The sequence below is a fragment of the Rana temporaria genome, chromosome 8 (assembly GCF_905171775.1).
Source record: "Rana temporaria chromosome 8, aRanTem1.1, whole genome shotgun sequence".
Taxonomy (NCBI): domain Eukaryota; kingdom Metazoa; phylum Chordata; class Amphibia; order Anura; family Ranidae; genus Rana; species Rana temporaria.
The window spans coordinates 161,094,276-161,117,333 of NC_053496.1; the positions used below are offsets into that span (position 1 = coordinate 161,094,276).

Here is a 23,058-nt window from a genome sequence, read left to right on the forward strand (position 1 = left end):
CCCTGGGGTTCTCTATCATCCTGTGGGAAATTTAGAAAAGGTCAGGTGGTATTTATAATCATGAGATTTAATCCGACCATAGATGGTTCGAATCTCAGCCGGTTCAGAAGGGACTCAAACCATCTATAGGCAGGCTGACTGTACCTAAGGTAATCCATTGATTAACTTGGGTACAACCATCATGTCAGATTTTTACATTAGATTAATTACTGTGTTCTCCTGGTAGGGATGGCAGCCCATCCGGAGAACACAATAGCTCTATGGGAGGGATTCCCCCATCAACACTGAATGGGTTTGCCTGTGCTTACAGAAAAGAACATCACACTATCTATGTCATGCCTATACCTCTTTGTGATTTGTATGTCCTGCCTTACTTGCGGTTATGGGACCATATTGACCAGCCTCAGGTCTATACATGCACACTGTAGGTAAAAAAAAAAACGGAAGTAAATAGTTTGGGTAGCTGATGATTTTTAGCCCTCCTATTAAAATTAAATTATTAAAAATTGTTGGTCACAACATTGTTGTACACTGATGTTGTTCTAACCCTGCCGGTTCACACTAGAGTGTCGGTTCACACTAGAGCGACTTGGGATCTGACTTGTGTCGCCGACATGAGAAATTCCATTGAAGTGAATGAGATCCGTCTTAATGTACACTACTGAAGTCACTCCGACTTCAGTAAAGGTTCCTGTACTACTTCAAGGCAACTTGTAGGCAACTTGTACCCATTGATTTCAATGGAAGTTGCCGCCAAAGTCAGATCACTGTCTTAACTGAAGCAACTTTATAGGAAGAGAAAATAGTTTTCTCAAACCCCTCCCTCCCGCAGAGCTGATTATTGTTTGATTGGCCACCGGCAATGTCGCCTGTCCTTGAGGCAACTTAAAGTCGCGTTGTAAGTCACTCCAAGTCACGCTGAAGTCGTCTCGCAAAGACGCACTGGAAGTCATGTTGCCCCTGTGTGAACCGATACTTAGGCTTGACAATAAAATAATTCACACTTACCCCCAGAAGTTTAGGTCTTCCCTTCATGAATGTTTGTTGTAATAGTGTTGAATGGTTAAACTGTGGAATTGCAGTTGTAGCCTTGTAGGGTTCAGCAGAAGGAAGTACATCAGAGATAGAAGAGTCAAAGGCAGAATTCTTGTTTGAAGCCACTGGATTGACGTTGTATTCCACAAAGTCAGGGCTCTGTGTATCCGATGGAGTGGTCATGGTGTGGCCTTGGTAAAGGGGAGAAAAACAGTAAAATAATTAAATAAGCCATAAGAAAACTACGAAAATAAATATGCATTTCAGAGTTGAGTTGGTGGAGCATGGAATAAAAACCCAAGCAAACTTGGAGAGGTGCCTGTTGGTGGAACAATGATGATCAATTTTCAGGTTAAAGGCCTGTTATTAATAAAACAAATATTTGTACTTTTAGGTGAACAACTACAGCAGAACTCTCTTGGGGATTCACATGCATTGCTCTACCTACTAAGTACTGCCAGGACTTTTTCAGAAGTCAATGGGTATCCCTTACCAGCATTAAATCTGACCACCAAAATGCAAAGGTCTGCTTGGAGAAAAAAATGTTCTCCACAAGTTTTTAAGAACCACTTGCTGTCTCCCATGGCACATAAGCAACATTTTGTATATGAATTTTGCACCCACTCCTTCAAAGGTGTTATTCTAGAAAGAAAAAAAATAATTTCCCTTAGTTGCGACAGCTTCCCCTCTACCTCCGACCACGACAGGTGCTCTCTTGCTTCTGGATAGGCCCTCAGACAGCCTAGCAGACAGATATCCCTGGGATAGGCCTCATGCTCTGGCCTAGCAGCCTGGGGCAGCACAACACATGTCCACCCAGACAGCCATCCAGGTGGCACAGAACCTTGATCACCTGACTCAACCCAAATAAATAAGTTCTCCCAGCAGGCCAAGGGATTCAAGATAACCCCTGCCCATTGTCTGAGATACCCTATATACTCCTAATCTGTCCTTGCAATGCCCTTGTCTTATCTAATTTCGCTAGGTACCCAGCCACCTAGCGACAGAAGAGAAAAGTGCAGCAATTCCAGAATTAGGGCAAAGTCAGTTGACCCCCTGGCAATTGGCCAAGGCAACTATCACTTGGCAAATAAATGTAAGAACACAATGCCTAAACATCAGTGTACTACATCTATATGGGGGAGATAACTCTCTAAATTGACTTTGTTAGAACAGGAAGACCCTGTCCTCGTATTCTGAACTATATCTTCTTCAAGATTTATTGGCTCATCTATATAGTGATAATAGAGTCTGATCTGATGTCCTTGGAGATTAATACGTCCAAAGATGTAGGCCTCCTCCCACCATCCCATAAATAGGTTTGCATATGTGGGGTCAAACCTAGCCACCTAAAAGTGATGTTCAATTGGCCTTTAAACCTGCCAGTAAATCCATTATTGCTGTTTGGTCTGCAAGTGTGATCACAGCAGAGTTGTAGCTCATAAGGTAGCTGAGCCTTAAAGTGATTCTCCTTGTGTATATAATATCTTGACAACCGTCACTGTCGCTGGACAGCTTGGCCTGTGTGTAAAGGTGGGGAAAATATTAATAAAGATACAGTATATGAAATAATAAAATAAATTTATATACTAATTATTACAACTCCACTTCCCAAAAAGTTGGAATGCTGTGTAAAATCTCCATAAGAACAGACTGTGATTTGTAAATCTCATAAACCCATATTTTATTCACAATAGAAAACAAATGTTTCAACTGAGAAAATGCACCATTTTAAGAAAAAAATAAGGTAATTTTTAAGTTGATAGCAGCAACACGTCTCAAAAAGGTTAAAACAGGGCAGTAAAAAGCTGACAAAGTAAGCGGTACTAACAAGGAGGAGCTGGAAGAACATTTTGCAACCAATTAAGTTCATTTGGCAATAGGTTGTACATTACATATGTGATGACAAGACGTATTAAAATCTGATGTATGTCTTTGAGGAAAACAGATCTCATTGTATTAAAACAAACTACCCCTATGTGTGTCCTGATGAAGCGAATCAGCAGAACGTGTTCACGCATAGGGGCTCACTCATCTGATATGGTGTAACAATTCACTTTTCTAGTGCTTTGCCTATGTAGCCTATATTTTACACACATGATTTTAGCTCCATGTTTTTGCTTTTTGCAAATGCTTTTTATTGTATTGTACAAATAAAGTTTTTATACTTTTTATATATTTCATGTGGTCCAAATTACCTTTAAAGTCTAATTCTTCAATGCTCTCCCCTTTCTTATTATCCTCAAATATTACGGATGTGGCAATGAAGTGATTTCTATACTTACAAATGGCAACAGGTTAGTAACATGAGTGCTATAATAAAAGTGAAGCGCTACCTCTCCAAATTTGTTGCTAGATATTTGTTGCTATACTGTATGTGGGAACACAGTTGGTGTTAAGCAGCAACCTCAAGCAAGCCAATTTGACTAACCCCTTTATTCTAGAATCACACATAGTAGTGCAGAAGTCTTTTTTATTATCTTTTTTGCCTCGGGTTAGTTACATGATTGGGTAAAAAAAGAGCATCTAAGGCCCCGTACACACGACCAAACATGTCTGCTGAAACTGGTCTGCGGGCCAGTTTCAGCAGACATGTTCGGTCGTGTGTTGGCCCGAGCGTGCAGGATTCCAGCAAACATTTGCCCGCCGGGCCTTTTCCCAGCGGACAAATATTCGTGGACTTGTTTTAAAACAGTCTGCTGGAATCCTGCCCGCTCGGACATGTTCGGTCGTCTGTACAGACCTACCGTACATGTCCGAGCGCCCGCCATCCCTCGCATGCGTCGAATGACTTTGACGCATGCGTGGAAGCATTTAACTGGCAGGCCCGCCCACGTCGCCGCGTCATTGTCGCGGCGACACCACGTCATCGTTGCGGCGACACCGCGGACACGCCCCGCATATTGTTTACGCGCGGATTTCTGTACGATGGTTAGTACAGCCATCGTACAGAAATACCCCCGGGCAGACATGTACGGTGAAAACGGTCCGGCGGACCGGTTTCATCGTACATGTTTGTCCGTGTGTACAAGGCCTTAGAGAGTCGGAGGGGTTGATTTACAAAACTGGACAGTGCAAAGTCTGGTGCAGCTGTGCATGGCAGCCAATCAGCTTCTAACTTCAGAGTGTTCAATTAAGCTTTGCTAAGAAAAAATCCTGGAAGCTGATTGGTTTCTATGCAGAGCTGCACCAGATTTTGCACGCTCTACTTTTAGTAAATCAACCCCAGAGTATCTCAGAAGTAAAAATGGGTAGAGGTTCATCAATCTGTGAAAAGCTGCTTCTAAAAATTGCAATTGTACATTGATGAACAATTGCAGAATAATGTTCCTCAAAGTCTTGAAACATGTCATCATTTACAGAACATATCATCATCAAAAGATTCAGAGAATCTGGAGAAACCTCAAGACCACAATTAAATATTGGATGCCTGTGATCTTTGGGCCCTCAGATGGCACTGCTTTAAAAGCAGGCATGATTCTGTGATGGACATCACTGCATGAGCTCAGGAATACTTCCAAAAATCACTCTTTGTAAACACAGTTCACTGTGTCATCCAAATATGCAAGATAAAGCTCTATAATGCAAAGAAGAAGCTATATCTGAACATAATCCATAAGCACCGCAATTTTCTCTGGGCGCGAGACCATTTAAAATGGTCTGTTGCAAAGTGGAAAACTGTTCTGTGGTCAGACAAATATAAATTTTACATTCTCTTTGGCAACCATAGGCTCCATGTTCTATGAACTAAAGAGGAGAGGGACCTTTTGGCTTGTTATCAGCGCTCTCAGTTCAAAAGCCTGCATCTTTGATGGTATGGGAGTGCATTGATGCATATGGAATGGGCAGCTTCTGGAAAGGCATCATCAGTGCTGAAAGATAGATCCAGGTTTTGGAGCAGCATACGCTTCAATACAGACAAAGGGCCAGATTCACAGTGAGAGTACGCCGGCGTATCTACTTATACACCGGCGTACTTTCAAATTTGCTGCGTCGTATCTTTAGTTTGAATCCTCAAACCAAGATTCGATGGCTTCTGGCTTCGATCCGACAGGCGTACGGCTTCGTACGCCTTCGGATCGTAGGTGCAATACTTTGGCGCCCGCTGGGTGGAGTTTGCGTCGTTTTCCGCGTCGGGTATGCTAATTAGCTTTTTCCGTCGATCCACGAAGGTACGCGCGGCTGTTGCATTCTCTTACGTCGTCGCTAGTCGGCTTTTCCCGGCGTATAGTTAAAGCTGCTATTTCGTGGCGTATAGATAGACTTGCCATGTTAAAGTATGTTCCCGCGTCAAATTTTGATTTTTTTTTTTGCGTAAGTCTTCCGTGAATAGGAAAGGACGTAACTCACGTCTACGTTCAAAAAATGACCTTGGTGCAACGTCATTTCGCGCAAAGCACGGCAGGAAATTTCGAAACGGAGCATGCGCATTTCAATCGGCGCGGGGACGCGCTTCATTTAAATCAATCACGCCCCCTACCCGCCCAATTTGAAATACGCGCCGAAAAATACACTACGCCGCTGTAACTTACGGCGCAAAATCTTCCTGGATTCGAAATTTTGCCAGGTAAGATACGGCGGCGTATCTCTGATACACTGCGCCAGGGCAATTCTTTGTGAATCTGGCCCAAAGTATTTTTTCAGGAAAGGCCTTGCATATTTCAGAAAGACAATGCTAAACTGCATACTGCATCTATAACAGCATGGATTTAGTAGAAGAGGTCAGGTACTTAACTGGCCTACCTGCAGACCAGACTATTTACCAATTGAAACTATTTGGCGCACCTTGAAATGAAAAATACGACAAAGAAGACCCTGTTGAGTAGTTAGAATCCTATATCGGACAAGAATAAGACAACATTCCTTTCCCAAAACTCCAGCAACTGGTCTCCTCAGTTCCAAGATGTTTACAGAGTGTTGTTAAAGGGTGTAATGGTCACCACCGTTTACGATATTCCATTCCACCAACCACGACAGCTTATCTGACACTCCACAATCCAGCAAACAGGACCCATTGGATTTTCCCCAGAAACGAGACAACACACAGCTCTGTTCCTGGTTCCAAACGAAGATATCTTTAATGGTACACGCTCAGGTTTTTATGCAGTTACAAGCATGTTACAGTTAATCACAGGGACAATGAAACTCTCCACCCAAAACATCACACAATGGGGCTTCAATACACATTCAGATGGGCTAATTACTAATGATTATCCGGACAGCCTGACTCCGCATTTAAAGGGGTTAATTACTACAGTTGACAAGTCACATTCCACATCTTATCATCAATAGACTTTTCACACAAACAGTGTCATTAGCATCACACAATGGAAGACCTTAGAAGCAGACGTAATTAGCACAATGGACACAGCAAGCCCCAACTACAGCCAGGGGGACTTAATTAGCATCTCAACAGTCTATGTTAAGCATTGATGGAAACATTCTCTTATTGACCTGTTGTAGACAGAATTAACCAAACTATAATATTCCAAGATATCCTGAAAAACATGAATTATCATTAATGTCCCATCTCATGTAATCCGAGATATCTGGAGTTGTTTTGTACACAGAATGTACACAGAATACCCCTAAGAAACCTAATTTCCTGCTTGTGTCATTGGCTGTATCATTACAGGTATTAACCCCATACAGTTTCTAGACTACAATATGTTTTACTATAGTGATCCTTTAAACTTTTTAAATGGCCCTATAGAAATAAAAGTTAAATAATGACAGAATTTATGTCATAGGCAAACAAGGAAATAAATATATTGCTCCGACTCAAGTTATGTATTAATGTTATTTATGTAAGACATTCACCTGCCAGTGAAACAAATCTTCACATAAGAACAACTGAAAAGTTAGCAAAATTGGCATACAAATTATTTTAAATTCAGACCTGAGCCTAATATCATTGCTTTCTTGACTGAACAATGGATGTAGAAAATAAATAGGTGCTTAAAGAGAAACACTAACTAGAATTTTATTACATTTAAAATTTGCTTACGTCTTGTGCATTAAATAATTGCCATAAAAAGATATATATATATATATATATATATATATATATATATATATATATATATATATATATATATATATATATATATATATATATATACCTTTTCAGCCACTTCTTGTTGACATGTACTCCAGCAATGGCTACATGGCACATTTTGGGGTGGATTTCCCAGTCATGACAACAGTAAACCATGTCTGTGTAATGTGATTTGAATCCGCTCACAGTCCGCACATGTTACAGGGTAACAATGCAGAGTCACAGTTGGGAGAGCATTGCCACTAGGGTTACCACCTCGCCCCTTTAAACCTGAACACATAGTAATTACACAGGTTCTGTAGCTGATTAAGGTGGTAATTAAACTCACTTAGTGCTTTAACTGCATTACATTAGCCTCAGAACCTGTGTCATTCATATGTGTTCAGGTTTAAAGGGATGAGGTGGCAACCCTAGTTGTCACCCTATAACAGGTAGTCTCTGAACAAGTACTTTCATGGGAGGATATTAAACCATTCCCTGACTGTACATGCACTATATATATATATATATATATATATATATATATATATATATATGTTTCAGCTCCCCATGCACCTCGTATGTCTAAGTGACCCTGTGCCATCCTGGTACAGGGTGACTGAGAAAATATGTCTTGAATTACTTAAAATGGGACAGTATTATTTATCCACAATATCTCCCAGGATATATATTAAGACTATTCTTGGGTTGTTTGATTCTGAACTCAACATGTTAGTTGAGAGAGCTGATCACATTGGCCTCTGTACAATGTAGGAGACGGGCCGACTCCTGCTGGAGCTCCTGCTATTGTGTAAATGTGTCCTGTGTTTATAATGTATAATCTACTGTGTGAAGCTCGGTGACAACAGGTCTGTAGTGAAATCCTGAGTTATCATAACAATGCCCAGAAGGCTGCTATAAGGGATTAGTTAATTAGCTCATGTTAATTTGTAACAGGTGTATTGTTGGAGTAATATGAGCAGGAGGTAGGAACCTCCTCTTCTACTGTATATAAGACTTGGACTGTTTATTAGAACCAGAATACATGTTCAGTAGTTAAACAAGTATCGTCTTGTTTTGTGCTTGTGAGCGGTTGGAATATCTGATATCAAAATTCAGACTGGGAGGAATCGGCATATGACAAAAGCACTCAAGCGGAGTGTGAGATGCTTTGTTACTAACTATATGTATGTATATATATATATATATATATATATATATATATATATATTGTAAGGTTGGGGGTTATTAGCTCTCGTGGTATGGGCGTTTTTTTCAGCGATTCACTCCAGCCAGGAACTATGGTTAAGGGCATGGTAGCCCATTTTTATTAAAAAGGCAAAAATAAGTCCAAACAAACATTTTCCCACGCAGGGGTTCTTCTCCATCAAATATACAACAGAAGATGCTAGCCCACCTTGCTCTCTGTAGCAGTACCTCTGCTCTTTATCCTGGTTGCCCAGACCAGCGGACTCCTCAACACAGACCGCTTCCCTTCAGCGTCTACCGCTCTGCCTCTTGCAGTCACCGTTCTGGCTGTCTCCTACAGCCTCTCTGATTCCTGGAGACCTCCTGTCTCTTCCAGGAGCTGTCTCCAACTGGGAGCCATGAGGTCTTCCCACACACTCATTATAAAGGGCTGTGCTCACCTGAGCACACACACCCTGCTGGTAATGAACATAGCCTGGATTACCAAAACCTGGAGAAAGCTGCAAAAGCAGTCTTCTCCAGTCCACAGCTATGCTCTGTAGTTTTTCACATCTCAAGTGTGCATACCCTGGGTCCATTTTACCGTCACAGTAGCTCCTACTGTTACAATATATATATATATATATATAGTGTGTGTATATATATATATATATATATATATATTGTGACAGGAAGTCAGGTAAATCTGTGGGTGTTGTCACAGACGGGACATAAATTTCTGCCTTGTTTAGACAATACACAAATGGTTATTAGGCGTCGGCTGCAAACGTAGCCAGAGAAAGGCTAAAGGCCGTTGAAAAACTTCAGCTGTTCAGAATGAGGCAATTAAGGCCTCTAAAAGTCCAGAGGATTACCACTGAATTGCTGCAGGCTGAGACTTTCTGAGTGAAGGAGAAGCAGTGTACTGAAAGTCTTCTGAGGAGGTGAGGAGAGGATGGATTTTTCTGTGTGATAAAAATCAAAAGACTATTGTTTTGCTGCTGTATGATCAGCACTGTCTGACCAGCACTAGGCTGAGCCAGACTCCATAGATAGGTTCCTGTGTGGAAGGTAGACGCCCAAAGTGGCTAGGATTTATTTTTTGATTTTGTTTATGCTGTTTGGATGCTTGCACTTGTTTCCTGCAAGACGGACGAATAAACCAAAATCTTTATTTTCAACCGTCTTCGACTGCCAGTCTGTATAAATTCAGTGTGTAGTGAACCCATCCAGGGGGTCACACACCCCGCTACCGAGCTTACCCCTTACAATATATATATATCCTCAGGGATTTGGTGTTAAAATCAGGATGATGGGTGCAGCCATTGTCCTGATGTCAATCTTTACTCCAGCTATGCCCTTTTTGGTAAAAGTGATATGAGCAGCTGAACGAGCGAACCAGCGGCTCAATCACTTTTACAAGCAGTAAAAGTGCCCCCTGTCACAGTTTCTGGACTCTCCCATCCCAGCGGGGAGCCCAGGGCTGCTGCTGGTGGTCGCACTGGCTAACCATAGAGACGAGGGAGGCACTTCCGGTTTCGGCTGTTTGTTTACCAACCATTACCGGCTAGTAAATCAACTCTATCAAACCGAGAGCAGTTTGATGGGCTGCTTTGGAGGGCAGACGAGAGATCTAGGTTCTAATAGACCCCAGATCTCTACATAAAGAGGACCTTTCACAGCCCATGCTATCACAAGGGATGTTGTACAAAGTTCCCCGTCCACCCCCAGCGTGCTTTTGTGCAAATGGGAATGCACACATAGGCCCTGTACAGATATATAAACAATGATCGCACACATATGTGAGGTATTGCCACAACCAGAACAATAGCAGTAATTCTAGCCCAGACCTCATGTTTATATACCTCTACAGATTACCAGTTTAGAGGTAAAGTGTTGCCTATGGATAATTTAAAGGAGACGTCCAGCCTGAGCTTTTTAGGCTGGGTTTCTTCTATGGATCACAATTCGTTTTGCACTCCTGTGACCCTTTTTAGCAGAGAGTGGTCTGAAGTCCGCTCTCCGCTGATGTCACTTCCATCAGTCGAGGCAGCGCGTCATCCTGACTTCCAAGTCTGGATCCGCCAGCTGTCTTGATTTATGGCAGTCTTAGTGAGTCAGTGAGCCGCTGAGATGGCCGCTCCCCACCCCACCACAGTTTAGCGTTACAATGAACGTGGAGGAGCATAGAGGAGAGACGCTGACTGACAGTCAGCAGCTCCGCCCCTCTCGGGTATCTGTGAAAACCAAGCCTTCAGTGATGTTCGGTGGCTCGGTTCTCAGTGCAGAGACGGCAGGGACAGCTGAAGCTTTAGACTGATGCTCCATCCACGTAGGTAAGTATTAATCTAAAATAAAAATAAATCCCATATTTCTCTTTTAATATATTGTGCAGTGGGTAAAATAAGTATTGATCACATCACCATTTTTCTAGGTAAATATATTTCTATGGTTGCTATTAGACATGTGCACAGAAAAAAATTTCGTTTTTTTTTTTGTTCTGTTTCGTATCGTTCCGTAGGTTCGTTTCCGTTCGTTTTTCGTAAGATGCCCGTTTTCCTGTTCGTTCCCGTTCGTTTTTCGTACAACGAGATTTTTTCGTATTCCGATCGTTTCGTATTTTCGTTACCGTTTTATTTTCGTACATGCGGGATGGTTCGTTATTCTGTTTAATTCATGTTCGTTACTTGTTAGACAATAATTTTCGTGAATTTTCGTCAATGATTTGCATTCTGTGTTTTGGATTCCTTTTTCTGTTCGTGTTTTCGGTCATGTGTTCGTGTGACATCTATGACAATTTGTTGTAGATGTCATGTGAGCATGCGAATGAAGATACGAACAGAAAAAGGATTTTCGTCATTTTGTACTTTCGTAAATATATTGCGGGATTCGCGGCACTTTCAACACGCGGCTCATCCATATTAACGATTGTTAAGCCCCATACACTTGGTCAGACTTTTTTAACAACAAACATAAAAACGATCGTTTTCCGTTCGTTCTCAGAAAATTTGTTTGTTTTTAAACTCCATCAGAAAACCATTTTTGGGTTCAAAAGTCTGGCCAACTGATCTCCCTTCAGATGAAAATCCACAGAAAAGTTTATTTGGCTTTACTGTACTACTCAGCACAAAAGAGAAGCTGCTTCACTAACTACACTCACTGCCCATTCAAAAAAACAAAAATTGCATCTATAACAAAAGATTTGCATTCTGTATTTTGGGTCCTTTTTCTTTTGGTGTTTTCGGTCGTGTGTTCGTGTGACATCTGTGGCAAAAGATTTGCATTCTGTTGAATCCAAAATACGAACAGAAAAAAGGAATTCAAAATACAGGGTGCGGGTCTTTTGTTGTGGATGTCGTGTGAGCATACGACTGAGGGTGCGAACAGAGAAGGGATTCAAACAAGATACAGAGTGCAAATCTTTTGTTGTGGATATCGTGTGAACATACGGCTGAGGATACGAGCAGAGAGGGGATTCAAACAGGATACAGAATGCAAATCTTTTGTTTTAGGTGTCATGTGGACATACGGCTGAGGATACGAGCAGAGAGGGGATTCAAACAGGATACAGAATGCAAATCTTTTGTTATAGATGTAATTTTCGTTCTTTTGCCGTTTTCGTTTTGTCGTATTTTCGTCGGATCGTTCGTTCGTATTTGCGGTTGTTCGTTATGCGGCTCATTCGTAATCCCGTCGTTTTCGTATTTTGGTGCTTTAATTTTTTCGTATGTACACATTATTTTGCGGGTACGAAAATGAACATTTTCGTACAAAAATAACATTCGTACAAACGGGAATGCACATATCTAGTTGCTATTGACATGATATTTTCACCACATGTCGATAACAACCCACACTGGGTTTTGGTCAGATGAGACCAAAATTTAACTCTGTGGATGCCATAATAAACACCATGTTTGGAGGTCAAATGGCACTGCACATCATCCTAAAAACACCCCCATATCAACAATGAAGTTTGGAGGTGGGAACATCATGGTGTGGGGTTGTTTTTCTACATATGCCACTGGCAAACTTCATATCGATGAAGGAAGGATGAATGGAAAAATGAACCAAGACATTCTTAATAAAAATATGTGCAGTGGCAGGAGGTGTGAGGATGGCCGACTGAAGCGCTGCACAGGCTGAGGCCGGGAATCGCCCGACGAATGGATCAGCCCTTTTTACATGCCGGGGGACTGCAACCACCCGCTGACCGCTGGGGAACTGAGGGGGCCGGAGGGGGCTGGAGATCACACGCTGTGGCTTCTCCCCCTACTCCGGCCAAGATGGCACCACCACGGGTCGCTGCGGTGAGCACCTCCACTACTACCAGCAGCAGTAAGAGAGACACACAGGTGGGGGCTGCAACGGCCAGGGACCCACATCCTCCCACGGATTGGCTGCTCTCCCCTATACCATCTCCAGACATCCCTTGCTCAGACCCACAGCCTGTGTCAGAAAGCGTGGTGGTGGGGGCAGGCAGTCATCCTGAGGAGTTAGTCTGGGACATTGTTGCGGGCCTGCCTACTAAACAAGACCTCCAGGCCATGGGTACCTCAATTGTTACTGCCCTCACATGGGAGCTCCATGACCTACGCCATCAGGTGAACAGTGTGGAGGAGCGGGTGACAGACTTGGGATCTTCCACATCTGCAACAGACGCCCACATCACCACCCTGGAATTGGAGCAACAGACCTTTCGTCGCCATCTTGTTGAGGTCCAATTATGGCTGGACGATGAGGAAAAAAGCAGCAGGCACGATAACCTGTGACTCTGCGGCATCGCGGAGGCTACCATGGGCCCAGATCTGCGCGTCACAGTAACAGCTATCTTAAACCAGGTCCTTGGCAAACCTCCCACTTCGGCGCTGGAACTGCCCAGAGTGACGTGGCCCTAGGGTGCCCCCCTCCTCCTCTTAGAGCCAATCTCCTCCAGACATGCCACGAGACGTGCTTTGTCTGGTCCACTTCTTCACTATCAAAGCGGAGATCCTTTGCCTGACATGGTCAAAGGGCTCTATTGACTTTGATGGATCTACCCTGTCTCCAGGCAAACACAGACTCTGCGGGGTCTTATGCGGTCTCTCCTGGAAGTGAGCCACGCAGCAGAGGCCACTTACCGCTGGGGACACTTCTTTCATCTGATTGTGCGAAAGCAGGGATCCGAGTTCTACCTTGGCTCCCCCGATCAACTCCCTGACCTGTTCGGCTTCCTGGATCAATCGATCATCAGTGACACTTATGAAATGCTTATAATTATACTTCAGTATACAATAAAAACACATCTGACAAAAAGATCTAAAAACACTAAGCAGCAGACTTTCTGAAAATTAATTTTTTTGGCATTCTCAAAACTTTTGGCTATGGCTATGGCTGTAGAGACAATTTCCTTGGAGACAAATCAGGTAATGCATGGTAAATGCATGGTAAATGTAATGTTTTATTGTGCATTACTGCAATGCATGATAACACATGATCCATGTTATGATATTCATTTAGAATGGCATCCCAACACACAACTATATTTAACAAGCAACACACCTGTGCTACAGTGTGTCACATCATACATAAGAAAAAAATTTATCTTTATTTATGCATGATAATGCGTTGTGTTTTATTAAAGCATGTGCATTAACACAGTATAAAAGTACCCTTAAAGACCCCTTACTGTTTTTCTAATGCCCCCCTCCATGTCTAAAGTGTGGTTTCTGTAAAAAGTAATTAAAAAAAAAAACTTATAATTTAGAGATTGAGGCTTTGCTCAACTGCCTATATCTACCTGTGTGTTTATGGACAAGATCCTTTTTCTAGCCAACCTTCTGAGCAACCATAATGCTAACAGCCCATGCTAAAACAAATCTAATCATACAGTATATGTTTAATATGACAGAAGAACGTCATTGTAACATATATGCAAGCGTAAAAAGGGTACCTATAAAAAAAAAAACAGCTCATGTTTTTAGAAATACCAGTTTTAATAAGAGACTGGTCATTTATCATTTAAAAAAAGAAAATTAGATAGATCTTAATCAAACACTGTACCTTTAGTGCTTCTGTCAGTGGTTGTTGAGTCTGAACTTCGTTCAGCTTATGAATGTTTATTCTCAGCTATAACTATTTACCTGCATACTCAACTTTCATTTTCTGCCATTGGAATATTTATATACATAATTGCAGATAATTCAAGGTCCAATGTACGGTTATTTCTTCTGATGATCACTACCTCGCCTCACAATAAATTCCTGTGCTTTCCCTGCTTTCCCAGCCTTCCAGCTTTGTATTATTATTATTGTTTTACAGGATTTATAAAGCGCCAACAGTTTGCGCAATGCTTTACAACATCAGGGAACACAGTACAGTTACAATACAATTCAATACAGGAGGGATCAGAGGGCCCTGCTTGTTAGAGTTTACAATTTAGAAGGGAGGGTCAAGTGGAACAAAGGGTAGTAGATGTGGGGGGTGATCAGATGGACAAAATAAAAATACAGTTGTTAGATGTAAGTAGGATCTGTCAGAGCTTTAGCCTTAGATATTCAGGGAACATCAGCAAGGGATGGTAGGAGATTGAAGCAAGCAATCACTCCTACGTTTTGCATTTGCTCTTTAATAAAGTAGTGTTTCCTGACCAGGGTTCTGTGGAACCCCAAGGTTCCTTCAGAGGTTTCTATGGGTTCCTTGAGCAATCAAGAATTTCTGCCTTACTACTGACACTTATGTTCTTTTCAGTTATCTATAGGCACTAAATTCTTCCCACTACCACTAATGTAAAGAGCATTGTTCCCATTCACCACTAGTGTAATGAGAGCTTTCTCTCACTGACCATAAATGCAAAAGGGGACACTTTTTCCAATGACCAGCAATGTGAGGTGGTCCATATCCCACTGACTATCAATCTACAGGGGGCCTCCTCCATTGAAAATCAATGAAAGAGAACATTTCACTGACCAATAATGTTAGGGGATATGTCACTGTCCAGTAATGTTAGGGGATATGTCACTGTCCAGTAATGTTAGGGGATGTTTCACTGTCCAATAATTTTAGAAAATACTTCACTGACTGACTTCATTGACCAGCATTGTTACTGACTTTGGTAGAGAGGTTACTTCACTGACAACAAATTGTAAGGTACACTTCAATGATCACCAATATAAGGGGATATTTCCCCCCTGATCCCCAATAAAGAGGACACTTCACTGACCATTGCTGTAAAAATCTACTACAATGACCACCGATCTTAGGGGAAGCTTCAATGACCACCTACAGTATGTAGGGAACACTTTACGAACCACCAATGTAAAGGGACACTTTTCCACTGATCAATAAAGTAGGGGCATTTTGCCAATGGCCACCAGGAAAACAAAACATAGGCAGTGAAACCGTATTAATTGTGGCTAAATTGTTTATTTCATTTCATTTTAATTACTGAAAATGATTAAGTCATATAGGGCCAGATTCACAGACAATTACGTTACTCTGCGGCGGCGTAACATATCCCATTTACGTTACACCGCCGCAGGTTTACAGCGTAAGTGCCTGATTCACAAAGCTCTTACCTGTAAACTTGCGGCGGTGTAACATAAATGCACTCGGCGCAAGACCGCCTAATTCAAATGGGGCGGGCACCATTTAAATTAGGCGTGTTCCCGCGCCGAACGTTCTGTGCATGCTCCGTTAGGAAATTTCCCGACGTGCATTGCGTGAAATTACGGCGCACCAACGTTTTTTTTTAAATGTGACGTGCGTTTCGTATTCCCGGACGTCTTACGCAAAAAAAAAATCGAAATTCGACGCGGGAACTACGGCCATACTTTAACATGGCTGATCTAAAGATAAGCCATGTTAAAGCAGGTGTAACTTTGCGACGGGTAAAAACGACTAACGATGACATACGGGATTGCGACGAACGCACGGATCTTCGTGGACCGCCGTAACTAGTCATTTGCATATTCTACGCCAACCGCAATGGAATCGGCACCTAGCGGCCGGCCTAGAATTGCATCCTAAGATCCGACGGTGTAAGTCAATTACACCTGTCGGATCTTAGGGCTATCTATGCGTAACTGATTCTATGAATCAGCCGCATAGTTAGGACGGGCGGATCACAGAGATACGACAGCGTATCAGGAGATACGCCATCGTATCTCTTCTGTGAATCTGGCCCATAGGGTGGTTGTTGAACACGCTAAACATGCCACATTTAATTCTTCTATTATTATTATTCCTAAAAATTATTATTTTATTTTTCTTGTACTGTTCACGACATTAACATACCATTAGCTTTCAATATATTTAGCAGGCGTTTCCTCAGACCTGAAACGTATTTTCAAAGGTTGCATTAAAGTGTATGTACAGCTGAAATGTTTTCGTTTTGGATAAAGGAAAAGAAAACACTTAGGTCCTGCCCCTTCTGTGTTATTATCTCTTGTACTGGTTGCTCACAAAAGTGTAGCATGATGGTTGGAGGAGAAATCATAAAGGGTTGGCCCAACATCTTTTGTTTTCCAGTGTTTCAAACTCTTGTAGTGTAACCCAACCATTTAAGAAACCCTAACATTCCTGTCTTCCTCAATGCACTTCAATAAAAAGACTTACAGGAAGTACAAAAATCGTATGATTCTTCCGTACAGATGGACCCCCAGTTCAGTTCGCACCAGAACTTTCGAACAGTGCAAAAGTTCAGATAACAAACCCCATTGAAGTCTATGGGACCCAAACGTGAAAACTCATTGCCCATTTTGAATTCTTATATTCAAGTAATTGGGCATACGATGATTATGTGGGTCTGGGTACTGCCCTGGGGGACATTTATCAATGAAAAAATTGTTTGTAAAAACAATCATTTTTAAATGAGCAGTGATTTACTTATGCTTAAAATGAAAGCATAAAAATGAAACACTCCTTTTAATATAGTGCCTGGGAGGTGCCCTTGTGCCACTTTACAGATAGACTATCTGTACAGTGTATAGAAGCTGCTGCATAAATAACTGCATTTATAAAGCCAAAAAAAAAATACATTTTCCCTGCAAGCGTTCTTTATTTTGTAAGCAACAGCTTGCGGAGCCAGTCTGATCAGTCTGATGAGGCTGCAATGTAGTGCACTGGAAACAAAATTAGAACTTTTGGATAAAGTGTGGTGTCTCTTCCACAGACTTTGGATAGAAATAACAGGTGCGTATAAATTGGTCTTTGGGTGTCAGTGGTGCCTTCACGCCGCAACCTTATAGAGGTAGTTGATGAAAGCAAGAATTGGCCTTGCTGTCAAAAATCAAAATTATATGCACCTGTTAAACAGGTTTGCATGAGGGGAACAAAATGCCAATTACCAGCTTCTGTTTTCATTGCGTGATCAGCTGTCATTGGCTGACAGCTGATCACGTGGTAAGGGGACGGGATCTGCCCCTCACTCCGATCTGTGATCTGCTGAGTCTCATGGACTCACTGATCGCAAGGCATGCCGCGGGCAGGCATCACATGCATGGGAGGACGTACATGGATACCCTCCCAGCAATTAAGGCCCGTGCTGTAGCCATCTTTCGGCTATAGCGTGGACGACAAGAGGTTAAGTACTGTAGTTTGTCGCCATTCCACGAGTGTGCACAATTTTAAAGCATGACATGCTTGGTATCTATTTACTCGGCATAATATAATCTTTCACATTATTATTTTTTATTTTTTCATTAAAATGTATTTCTTCCAAAAAAATTGCATTTGAAAAACCTCTGCACAAATATAGCGTGACATAAAACATTGCAACAATCACCCTTTTTTTCTCTGGGGTTTCTGATAAAAAATACACACCAACGGAGGAGTGAGAGTCAGCCTGTCAGCTCCTGCGGGGGATATCCCCCCTCCCTCTCCTCCAAACACTTCAGCATGTGCAAGCTCCACTCGCAGAGCCTGGCCGCCCACTCTGTTGCCTCCCCTGCTTCCTCATTAGTAGGGAGCCCATCAGCCAGGCCTCCAGCAGCTGCAAAGCATTGTGGGACATGAAGTCTCTATCGCCACCGGCCCAGTAGCAATCCCGGGGGGCAGAAACTCCCCAGTCTGGCCACAGGACGAGGACGGACGAGAGCGGAGCTCGCACATGCTGAAGTGTTTGGAGGAGAGGAAGGGGGGATATTCCCTGCAGGAGCTGACAGGCTGGCTCTCTCTCCTCTGTCGGTGGATTAGTGTGAGTGCGACCGACTGGAGGAGCGGAGCCCCCGCTACATGAGTGAGTGTCACTTGAGCTTCAGCGCTTCTCCCTCTTCCTCAGCTCATGGCACCTGCCCTGACCCGACTTCCTCCAGAAAAAAAAAAATGTGAGCGGGCGGCCGCCGGCCGTTAGGCCCATAAGTTAGTGCAGCCTAGGGGGAAATTTTCACCCTGCCCCCCGGCCCAGCCCGCCCCTGCTCTCTTCTGGTTGTCCTCCTCCCATCTAGCCTGGTCACCTGCTCTGCTTGCTCCACCTCTCGTTGCTCAGTACCTGAACAGTGTGAGACAAAGCAGACTATGGCCTGGATTCACATACATTGGCGCATATTTATGCAGGCGTAGCGTATATCCTTTGCGCTACGCCGACGCAGCATAGAGAGGCAAGCATGGAATTCAGGAAGCCAGTGCTCCCCAAGCTGCGTTGGCGTGGCTTAGATTTCGAAGGCGTAAGCCGGCGTAGGTGGAAGTGGGTGTGACCCCATGCAAATGATGGTCCGAGCGTGGAGCAGTGTTTTACGCCTGGCGTATCATGAACGGCGCATGCGCAGTGACGCGGACGTATGACCACTCCCTTGTGCGCATGCTCACAACTACGCCAGCGCAACTTCCTGGGATACGCCGGCCCACCGGCTTACGCTGAGCGCATAAATACGCCCAGCCATGCGCCCGTCCGGCGCAAAAGTACATCCTGCTTGTTTCCCACCCTGAAGCAAAGTACTTTTGTTGAGCGATGGCAGCTGCAAATGTTGGCAAGGAGAGGAGGAAGAGGAATTTTTCTAAGGAGGAGAGGGCTGTCCTGATTTCGGCAATAGCCAAATTTGATAAGTACCTCCATGGTGCCCACAGTGCCAGGACCAGCAGGGCATATAAGAGGGAGATCCTGGAGGAGATCACCCTGGAGGTCAATGCCCTTGGGCATGAGACCAGGACCCCTGACAATGTCAACAAAAAGATTAATGACATGAGACGTCAGGTCCGTGATAAGCTGGCCAGCATGAGGAGGCACGCCAGGGGCACGGGAGGAGGACCAGCTTCTGCTCTGCGGTTGACGGATGAGGAGGAGGTCATCGCCAGCTGTCTGGAGCAGGAGCAGGTGGAGGGCATGGAGGGCTTTGACTCCGGTGACCAGGCCTTGAGGACAGGTAAGTGTGTTTTATACCCTATCCGGTGTGTAGCATGTGAGGGGGTGGAAGGGAACATGTGACAAGTGTGTGGGTCCACCAACATGTGAATGCTTTGTGTCATCCACAGATGTGCTGGAGGGAGCTAGGCCATCGTCAGCTGCTGGATGACCCACGCCATCCCCGGAGGAGTGTGCCCACACCTCTTCTCTAGAGGAAGTTGAGGAGGAGCATGGTGACCTTGAGGAAGGTGTATACCTCGAGGAGGATAACATCATCCCTGGACCCTCCCAAACCTCCTCCCCCATCAGGGGAAGCCCCTCACCCTCTTCCCCCATCAGGGGAAGCCCCTCACCCTCCTCCCCCATCAGGGAAAGCCCCTCAGGGTCCACCCCCATCAGGGAAAGCCCCTCAAGGGCCTCCCCGTACATAGGCCCCAAGCCTCTCCTGCCCCCAGGAAGGCTACGTGGAAGACAAGGGGTGTTCCTGAATCCCTCCAGGAAGGGCTTGCGAGGGAACAGGCCCGCCAGACGCGCCACATGGGTGCAATTGCTGGTGACATGCGCCGTGTGGCAGACAGCCTGGCCTCTTCAGCCAAGTCCCAGGCTGAATGCACCTTGGCTGTGCAGGGCACCGCCACCACTGTGCAGCAGTGCCTGACACAGCAGTCTGAGCAGAGCACCTCAATCTGTGACAGTCTGCAGGATGTCAGTGCGAACTGCGCTGCTATAGTGACCTGCATTGGGGAGCTGCAGGCCACAACATCAGGCCTCGTGGCAGAGGTGAAGAGCCTGGGAGTGGCTATACAGGCCAACACGGCTGCCATCGAGGCGGAGGGGCGGCAGACCAGGCGCCACCAGCGGCACACCACCACCCGCCAGCTGCGGATGTAGGCGCAGACGAACGCAGTCCTCACCCACATTGCCCTTGCATTGGAGGGCAGGCAGCCAGCATCTGCCAGGAGGGACAGACCAGGGGATGATCCTCCTCCTGATGCCCCCCCCACCCGAGGCTTCCTCCAGACAACTGAGGAGCCGGAGCCGTGGCACCAGGCCTGGCCCATGACAGGGCAATTATTTTTTTTGTTTGTTTGCTCCGGTTTTGAGCTTTTTGTTTGTGTTTGCTCAAGTTATGAGCTTTTTGTTTTTGTTTGCTCAGGTTATGAGCTTTTTTATTTTTGTAGTAACTGCACACAGTCAGTAGTGCAAGCTACAGTGTGACTGGTGTGTGAATGTGGGTGACATGCCTGCCAGCAAGGTGTGTCACCTTGGGTCGTCAGGGAGAGGTTATCCCCACGACCGTGTGAATGTGGTATGAACGGACAGCAACACCATTGGGGCCTTGGCGTGGCGTTGCTGTTTCCAAGTCCTGCATGGTGGACTTGGGCTAAACCAATGTGAAGTGGATGTGGTGTGTGTGAGCACAGGATCCCAGATGGCAAGTCACCTTTTTTTTCTTTTTCTTTTTTTTTTTAAAAGGTTTTGATATTTTTTTATTTGTTTTTATTCTTTTTAGTTCCTTTTTTATATATATTTTTCTTTATTTCGTCTTTCTCAATTCGCGGCAGCACCCCCCCAGGCCCATGCCTGAAGCTGTGTAAGGGGCCCCATAATTCCTGATGGTGGTCCTGCCTGGCATGTTGGCATACAGTTGTTGTCCTGCAAGTGTGGTTGCTCAGCTCGTCCGTAACGGTGCTGCTGCAGCTGCTGTCCGGCTGACCTGTGCACGTCTAAAGCTGAGTTACACCTGCTTTATGTGGAATAACTTTAGGCCGGACGTTGAACTTACGCGCACCGCGTGCACGTACGTTCGTAAATCGCCGTATCTTCCGCATTTGCGTAGGAAAGTTGCGTCGGTCATAGGAAGCCTATTTTCAGGCGTATCTAGTTTTGTGGGCACGGCGCACAGATACGACTGTGCATATTTACACTTACGCGGCGTATCTCGAGATACGTCTGGGTAAGTGCTTTGTGAATCCGGGCCTATGTGTTCCTTCCAGCTGTGTAAAAAACATAGCTCACTGCTCAAATTTCTCTATCTGCCCATTTCTAACTGCAAAACTATTGTAGGGTGCCCATTGTTGCCTTGAAACACTTTCACGGAAAGGCATTGACTTCCAACATAATGAATAAACTTGCATGTCCCTCCGTGCTGTCCCGGGAAGAACATTCTTGCAAAATGCCCCATTGTATGTCAACAAAAACACTTATAGCTAGATTCACGTAGGGTGTCCTAACTTTGCGGCGGCGTAGCTTAGCATGTTTAGGCTACGCCGCCGTAAGTTAGCGAGGCAAGTACTTCATTCTCAAAATACTTGCCTGCTAAGTTACGGCGACGTAGCCTAAAACGAAGCTGGCGTAAGGGCGCCTAATTCAAATTTGTCTGAGGGGGCGTGTTTTATGATAATGAGGCTTGACCCGACGTGATTGATGTTTTTTTTTAACTGCGCATGCGCCGGGCGCCTAAGTCCGCCGCACGGGCCTAGTGATATCGACGTGGACGTAAACGACGTAAATCCCTATTCACGGACGACTTACGCAAACAACGTAAAATTTTCAAATTTCGACGGCGGCCATACTTAACATTACTATTCCATCTATTTGGCGTATCTGTACTGCGTCGGCCGGGCGTACGTTCGTCAATAGGCGTATCTATTGATTTACATATTCTACGCCAACCGCAATGGAAGCGCCACCTAGCGGCCAGCCTAAATATTGCACCCTAAGATAGGACGGCGCAAGCTGCCGTATCTTAGATAGGCTGCTCTAGTCCTGCAAAAGGAACTGAGTTCCTGCTGTGAAAAAAGTGCAGGAACTCCGTTCCCACGCATTCCCGCAGGACTTGAGCCCTGTTATCAATGCTTTATTAAACAGAAAAGCTGCACATACAACTGTAGGATACACAAAAATATAAGCATGTACAATATGTATGCATTAAGTAAACTAAACAGTTACTCAACTTAGGGGTCAAGATGTATTGTCCTTCATGGGTCCTTGCTCAGTCCAACTTAAAATGTCTCCAAAGTTATCCAGCTTCCGGGAAGCTACGTGTTACTCCATCGTCCTTCCTAACACCTCTGTTGTCAAAAGCTAAATCTCCTCACTCTAACTCCTGCTTACATCACATCGAGCCTGCCTTCCCTGGAAACATATGTTCTTAAAAATCTAACTATTATGGCTATCAAGACAATACAAATGGCCATAGCAACACAAGCACCCACCAGGAAATTAATCAGATTATTCAGGATTATTTTTAACTGAATGTTACTCCTGATATCTCCATCTCCACACTCTGGGCTGTGCATAAATCGGTGCTATGGGGCCATTTAATTAGTTTGGTGGCAGTGAAAAACAAACAGAGGTGGCAGGCAATGTACATAATTTGCAGAGACTTGGAACATCTCTATTAAATTTAAGCAACCAACCCTTTAGATTCCTGACAACAACTGATCTCTCAGAAGAGGCTTAAGCTGAATATCCT

General features: G+C 44.2%; 1 protein-coding gene across 1 annotated transcript in view; it reads right to left on the minus strand.

Moving 5' to 3' along the window:
* LOC120909298 (membrane-spanning 4-domains subfamily A member 4A-like) overlaps positions 1–14,382 on the minus strand; it is a 54,984-nt gene extending 40,602 nt beyond the window's left edge. The window contains exons 1-2 of the mRNA XM_040321045.1: positions 14,303–14,382; positions 1,009–1,226 (exon numbers count right to left, since the gene is read on the minus strand). Coding sequence (XP_040176979.1) covers positions 1,009–1,218 — 210 coding nt within the window. The 5' untranslated portion in view covers positions 1,219–1,226; positions 14,303–14,382. The remainder of the gene's footprint in view (positions 1–1,008; positions 1,227–14,302) is intronic.
* Between the last annotated feature and the right edge of the window lie 8,676 nt (positions 14,383–23,058).